Source organism: Teleopsis dalmanni, chromosome 1 (assembly GCF_002237135.1).
Source record: "Teleopsis dalmanni isolate 2A chromosome 1, ASM223713v2, whole genome shotgun sequence".
Classification (NCBI taxonomy): domain Eukaryota; kingdom Metazoa; phylum Arthropoda; class Insecta; order Diptera; family Diopsidae; genus Teleopsis; species Teleopsis dalmanni.
Window position 1 is genome coordinate 123,113,094 of NC_051846.1, and position 7,578 is coordinate 123,120,671.

At 35.4% G+C, this 7,578-nt stretch overlaps 2 protein-coding genes across 2 annotated transcripts; both read left to right on the top strand.

Annotated features, from left to right (window-relative positions):
* The first annotated feature begins 577 nt into the window (after window positions 1-577).
* Window positions 578-1,414, top strand: LOC119665873. Its single transcript, XM_038075128.1, has one exon. The coding sequence runs from the start codon at window positions 578-580 to the stop codon at window positions 1,412-1,414; it is 837 nt and encodes a 278-aa protein (XP_037931056.1).
* A 3,945-nt stretch (window positions 1,415-5,359) lies between these two features.
* Window positions 5,360-7,065, top strand: LOC119668304 (lipoyl synthase, mitochondrial-like). Its single transcript, XM_038077766.1, has 5 exons — window positions 5,360-5,520; window positions 5,576-5,941; window positions 6,038-6,194; window positions 6,254-6,311; window positions 6,398-7,065. The coding sequence occupies exons 1-5, from the start codon at window positions 5,482-5,484 to the stop codon at window positions 6,912-6,914; spliced, it is 1,137 nt and encodes a 378-aa protein (XP_037933694.1). The 5' UTR covers window positions 5,360-5,481; the 3' UTR covers window positions 6,915-7,065.
* The last annotated feature ends 513 nt before the right edge of the window (window positions 7,066-7,578 follow it).

A 7,578-nucleotide genomic window follows, 5' to 3' on the forward strand; every position in this document is an offset into this window, starting at 1 on the left:
TTTCACAAATTTATGGTTAACACTTTCAGTTAATACTTTAACTAAAATTTTAATAATAATTTTCAGTTCAGTTTAGATAAGAAACGTCATCACTTCAAAAAAACTGTGGAAAAAGAACACCTCTTTAACCGCACACTACCCTTTTTATATCTCCTATTTTTCCGTCATCATTCCGTTCATTACCGAATCCCGCACAATTCTCGAGACCGTTTTTTGACCTCTCAGTTCATACGGTTTACCCTTCCTTTATCTTTTAATTCTTTCATTTAACATTCCAAAAATTCCAAAATACTTAGGTATGTGGCAGCACCAAAAAATATAAATAAAAGAACTGTCAACAAGGCACAAAGGAGACAACAATAGCCGCAGTTCCCGCCAGTAGTAGTTTGGAAAAAGACAAAGCAGCACGTGAATAAAACGAAAAAACACAAATTTTAACTTTAAGAATATTTTATAATAACTAAGTATAAGAAATAAATAAACTTATCCATTACCAATACGGAGTGTTAAATTCGAAATAAAACCCCAACATAAAAAACCACTACATTGGTGACCAAGCCGACGCCGAATATAAAAAATGGCTACTCAAGAGCAAAAGATAACCGAAGACACTAACCCAATCAACGAAAATGCAACAATCGCTGCAATAAAGCTGCCGATGCCAACATTAATAAAAAACAACATTGACCTTTGGTTTATTCAGTTGGACTACTGGTTCCAAGTCAACAACATAAAGGGCGATACTCAAAAGTTTGGCACAGTTATCGCAGCATTGGATGGATCGCTGTTAGAACAAATTTATAACACAATACAGAATCCACCAGCAACTCAGAAGTACGAAGCTATCAAGCAAGCAATAATAAAAAACTTTGCGGATAGTGAAAAAAAACGCATACAAAAATTAGTTAGTGGTTTACAGCTTGGGGATAAAAAGCCATCCCATCTTTTAAGCGAATTGCAACGTATTAGTGGAAGCAAACAAGACGAACAATTACTGAAAGGGTTATGGTTACAACGTCTTCCTGTAGAAGTACAGACATGTCTAGCCACAATTCAAGTGGAACTACCTAAGATGGCGGAATTGGCAGACAACATAACCGAAACAATCCGTATAAACTCAACAATGCAAGGAACTTACGTCAATGCAGCTAACGTCCCTGCAGCAGCTCATATTCAACGTGATGCACAAATCGAACAACTTCAACGAGAAGTGACCAGACTGACGAAAATGGTCTCGAAATTATCAACCGAACACCGCTCAAGAACAAATCAACGTTCACGTTCAACATCCAGAAACCGGCAATGTCATGATGATAGTGAAGAAAAGACCAGTACAAATTGTTGGTATCATAGAACATATGGGTCAAATGCAAAAAATTGCAAGCAGCCATGCACATATGGCACAAAAAACTAAAACCGACTTCGTCTACGGCGGCAGAGGAAGTTGTAAACGAAACATCTACAAGACTGTTCGTCTATGACAATAAGACAAAAAAATCATTCCTAATAGACACGGGTGCAGATGTTTCACTTATTGCCGCCAAACAAAAAAATTCAAATACAAACAATAAGAACGAAAGAATACTCTACGCAGCAAATGGTTCTATGATCAAAACATTTGGAGAAATAGAGATAACTCTAGCTCTTGGCTTACGAAGAAATTTCACATGGCCATTTATTATCGCAGATGTAAACACTTCAATCATCGGTGCAGATTTTTTAAATCATTTCGGATTAATAGTAGACATAAAAATGAAACGATTGATCGACACATCAACAAAGATTTTCTCAGCCGCAAGTGAACGTAAGGTAAATGCGCAAAAAAATATCAACTGTGAACACATCTTGCAAAATTGCAGATCTACTAAAAGAATACATCGACATCACTAAACCAACACCGACAAATCGCCAGGTGACAAAAGTCACTCACCACATATTAACAAAAGGTCCACCAATATGTGAGAGACCACGTAGGTTACCTCCAGACAAGCTAGCAGCAGCAAAAGAAGAATTCCAAAACTTAGTCACAGCCGGAATATGCCGTCCATCAAGCAGCAATTGGGCTAGCCCCATTAAATGCAATCACCATCCCAGATCGTTACCCAGTTCCTCACATACATGATTTTGCACACATGTTATATAACCAAAAAGTTTTTTCAACCATCGACCTGATTAAGGCATATCACCAGATACCAGTTGAACCGGGGAGTATTCCAAAAACGGCGATCATAACTCCATTTGGGATATTTGAATTTAACTAATGACATTCGGACTTTGCAATGCAGGTCCAACATTTCAACGCTTCATTCACGAAGTATTACGAGAGATCTCGAATTCGCCTTTGCCTATATTGACGACGTCATTATTGCATCAGCAAACGAGGAAGAGCACAGGCAACACTTGCAACAAGTATTCGAACGATTCAGAAAACATGGTTTAATAATAAACGTATCAAAATGCGTTTTTGCTCAAAACACAGTAAAATTTCTTGGTTATCTCATCAGTGAAAAGGGCATTCAACCTCTACCAGATCGAGTGAAGAGCATCAGCGAGTACCCGCTTCCAACAAAAACAAAAGAATTAAGAAGATTTCTAGCATTACTTAACTTTTATCGCAGGTTCATACCAAACGCTGTAGATTCTCAAACTGCACTTCAACAAATGATAAAAGGAAACAAGAAGAACGACAACACACCGTTATGCTGGACCGAAGTGAACAAAACAATCTTCCAAAAATGTAAAGATGAACTAACAAACTCGACACTACTTGTTCATCCGTCAAAAACTGCTACGCTTGCATTACAAGTAGACGCCTCGGATAAAGCTCTCGGCGCAGTTCTTCATCAAGTGACAGACAGCACGTTCCAACCACTCGGTTTTTTCTCTAAACGATTAACAGATACACAAAAACGATACAGCACATACGATCGTGAGTTGTTAGCCGCATATCAGGGCATAAAACATTTTCGACATATGTTAGAAGGTCGTGAATTCGTATTAATAACTGACCACAAGCCACTCACGTTCGCATTCCAGCAAAAGTCCGACAAGGCTTCACCACGTCAAGTCCGTCAGCTTGATTATATAGGTCAATTTACAACGAATATCGTTCATGTCAGCGGAAAAGACAACATCCCAGCAGATTTTCTCTCGCGGATAGATAGTATTAGCATCCCAAAAATCGACTACGATTGTATAATTGGATTACAACGATGTTGCCCACAACTACAAGATATCAAAAACAACAATTCCATCGAAATCAAACTTTTATCTTTATCAACAATATCAGATAAAATTTATTGCGAAGTTTCAACTGGGCGAATTCGTCCTTACATTCCGCAGAAATACCGGCTACATATCTTTAAAGCTACGCATGGGTTGTCTCATCCCAGCATTCGGGGCACAACAAAAATGATAGCTGAAAAATTTTTCTGGCCTTCTATAAATGCTGATATCAGAAACTGGACCCGACAATGTATCCCATGCCAACGTTCTAAAGTGCAACGTCACAACCGTTCACCTATTTGTCAATATGAACTCGCTGAACACAGATTCGAACATATAAACATAGATATCGTCGGCCCGCTACCACCATCAAACAACTGCACATATATATTAACCATCATCGACCGTTTCAGCCGATGGCCAGAAGCAATTCCGATCCCAGATCAAACAACGGAAACCATCGCAAACGCACTGATTACTCAATGGATCGCACGTTTTGGCGTACCCTTACGTATCACAACAGACCAAGGAAGACAATTTGAATCTTCATTGTTCAACCAACTAGCTGAAGTTATCGGTTGCAAACACTTACGAACTACGAGTTACCATCCTCAAAGTAACGGAATGGTGGAACGATTTCACCGCACATTAAAAGCAGCCTTAATGTGCCACCAAACAACTTCTTGGACAGAAGTTTTACCAATAGTATTGTTAGGTCTACGCACGACTTTTAAACCAGACATTGGAGCTTCTGCTGCTGAAATGCTATATGGCCAAACTCTACGTTTACCGGGCGAAATAGTAAGCAACCCTAGCCACAGAAATATAAATCAACACGATTTCATAACCAAGCTAAGAGAACAAATGCAGAGCGTCAAGGCAACGTTGGTATCGCATCATATAGACCGAGGCTACCACATCCAACCGGCTCTAAGCTCAGCCACGCATGTATTTATACGAAATGACAAGGTAAAACCACCATTGACGCAACCATACGATGGTCCTTACCAAATACTAGAGCGAAATGACAAGACGTTTAGAATACTGATCGAAAACAAAGAACAAACAGTTAGCATAGATCGTCTTAAAGCTGCTTTCATATGTCCCGATACAGACATTGACATCCACAACAAATCAATGGTATACCACACTCCAAACAACGTTAATGGCGACCAGTCTGTGCGACCAAATACAACAGCTAACCTGACAAAATCAGGACGCAACGTTCGCTTTCCAACCAAATTTAGTGACTCCATCACTTAGGGGGGAGTACTGTGGCAGCACCAAAAAATATAAATAAAAGAACTGTCAACAAGGCACAAAGGAGACAACAATAGCCGCAGTTCCCGCCAGTAGTAGTTTGGAAAAAGACAAAGCAGCACGTGAATAAAACGAAAAAACACAAATTTTAACTTTAAGAATATTTTATAATAACTAAGTATAAGAAATAAATAAACTTATCCATTACCAATACGGAGTGTTAAATTCGAAATAAAACCCCAACATAAAAAACCACTACAGGTATATCACCCGCTTTTATGTAAACTGCATTTCGGTCATTTTTAAGCTTGTTTTGGCAGCATTGTTATTCCTAATTTATAATTTGCTTAAGCTTTCGCTGCAGCTCCGGACCAAAACAAAAAAATGTATAAAAGCTTTTTTTTCTTTTTGTTTCTTTCTCATATTTTACTTTTATCATGTGCGAGCAATGCATATGTAAATTAAAGAACTTATTCCTTTTATATATTTTTTTTAAATTCATAGTTAATTAATAAATACAAAATATAGTGACAGTAAAAAATAGTAAAAATAAATGTAAAAGAAAATATAGTAAAAAAATAAATTAAACTAAAGAAGACAAGGCGGAGACGAGAAAAAAACAATCACAAGCAGCGTACACGAGCGCTGCGTGGAGTGGTACCGGCCGTCGCTGGTAAATCGGGGTAATGGCATGTCTGTACATTTAATTCTGTTAAACTAATTTTTTTTTTCACGCAGGCCTACATAACAATGTGCCATTGTCTTTTTGTTCGCATATTACTATATAAATTATTTATATAAAGTAGGCTTTGTGTTTTTTAAAACCATATTTTCAAAATAATTTGTTCAATAAAGTCATGCATAAAACATATCATTTATTTATTTATTTTTGTAACAAAAAAATTTTCAATGTTTCATTTTAGATTGTTCCATATAGTATCGTTCATTTTTATTTGACATTGTATTTCCGAAATTTATCACGAATAAAGGGGCATTATGATAAGTTTATGCAAGACAAAGCATAGTGGTCATTTCGTAATATGATAAAATCTCACGTGTGTTTAAATAATTCTATATTTTATAATTATAGGGAACTACCATACGACTTGTTTCAAATAGTTCATATTCATCATCAATCAGTAAAGAAAAAATTGATGTTATTCGTAAACGTCTGTTGGATGGCCCTAATTTTGAAGATTTTATTCAGAATGAACATTATACCAGAGAAGATTGGATTTCTTATGAAGGAAAGCTACGTCTTAAAAAGAATGATGAAGATCGTCTGAAACTTCCTCCTTGGCTTAAAACAACAATTCCGAAAGGCAAAGATTTTAGTAAAATTAAATCTCAATTACGTGATTTAAAACTATCTACTGTATGTGAAGAAGCTCGATGTCCTAATATAGGAGAATGTTGGGGAGGGGGTGAACATGGTACGCAAACTGCTACAATAATGGTAATACGAACCTAACATTGTTAATATTTATGACGTAATTTATAACATCATCACGTTACGGGCTTGCAAAATAACAAAATTAAATTTATATTATAGCTAATGGGAGATACTTGTACGCGTGGTTGTCGATTTTGTTCAGTAAAAACTGCTCGAATACCCCCGCCTTTAGATCCCAAAGAACCAATTAATACTGCAGAGGCTATTTCCACATGGGGTTTAGATTACATTGTGCTTACTTCAGTCGATAGAGATGGTAAAATTCAATATGGCTATATAATTCAATTTGCCACAAATTATTTTAATTATATACAGATTTAAGTGATGGTGGCAGTAACCACATTGCTGAGACAGTAAGGGAAATCAAAAAAAGGTACTGAGTATATCACATGCATACATATACGTATACAACTAAACATTTTGTTATGTAGCGAATTGTAAATACTAAATTTTTTATAGAAATAAGAATATATTTGTAGAGTGCCTCGTTCCTGATTTCAAAGGAAATTTAGATTGCGTTGAAATCATAGCTAATTCCGGTCTTGATGTTTATGCTCACAATATTGAAACTGTTGAGAAACTCTCTCCTTTTGTACGCGATAGACGAGCGGGTTACCAGCAAACATTAACGGTGCTGCGTCAAGCTAAACATTTTAATCCAAAACTTGTAACTAAGAGCTCCATTATGTTAGGACTTGGTGAAACTGATGAGGAAATCGAAAAAACAATGCGCGATTTACGGGAAGCAGATGTTGATTGCTTAACATTGGGACAATATATGCAACCAACTAAAAAACACCTAAAAGTAATAGAATATGTAACTCCCGAAAAATTTAAACACTTTGAAAAACGTGGAAATGAATTGGGTTTTCTATACACTGCTAGTGGTCCTTTAGTCCGAAGTTCATATAAAGCTGGAGAATTTTTCGTCAGAAGCATAATTAAAAATAGACACTCATTAAATCAAAATTATTGAAAAGGAAATCTCAAAATATATTTCAATAAGTCAATTTTATTTTTATATTAAATAATTATAATAATGTTTCATGTAAATATAATTGATACTATAAATGTTCGAAAACAGTACTCTCAATAAATAAATTATTAAGAATCGTGCTTCCAAATAATTACACTGGCTCCCATAAATTTTTTGAAAAGTTTTATTTATTTCAAAATATTTTGCAAATTAAAAAAACAACAAACTACATAGACTTATACTATTTTCAGATAGCCAAATTTGCTTAATTTCGCTAAAATAATGTTAAATTAATTTGAACAGTATTCATACTGCTCCATATTAAGAAAATAATATGTTTTTTGTTTACAAATTGAATGTTTAAAATTGCATGCTAAAAAATACAATTTGTATTTGTAAAATTTTAAAAGTTAATATAACTACAAAGGATGGGATTTTATCATACTAGCTTTAGTAGATTTCAGGTACATAGATTATTATTTTTCACTCTTTATATTTAGTGATGGTTACTAAACACCGTTTCAGGTACATTTAATGTGAATACTCCTGGACGTTGTATTGATTCATACATAAAATATCCAAATTGATGAAGATTGTTGGGGATTCGTTTATCCTCAATTTTCTAACAATAGGTATTTGTATACCACAATTCCACCAAGCACAT

Bases quoted from the DNA above. Each gene is read 5' to 3' on its own strand.
- LOC119665873 (XM_038075128.1), top strand. From the start codon at position 578: ATGGCTACTCAAGAGCAAAAGATAACCGAAGACACTAACCCAATCAAC.
- LOC119668304 (XM_038077766.1), top strand. From the start codon at position 5,482: ATGATAAGTTTATGCAAGACAAAGCATAGTGGTCATTTC. The intron at 5,942-6,037 runs GTAATACGAACC...TTTATATTATAG, and splicing joins CGCAAACTGCTACAATAATG to CTAATGGGAGATACTTGTAC. The intron at 6,195-6,253 runs GTAAAATTCAAT...AATTATATACAG, and splicing joins TACTTCAGTCGATAGAGATG to ATTTAAGTGATGGTGGCAGT.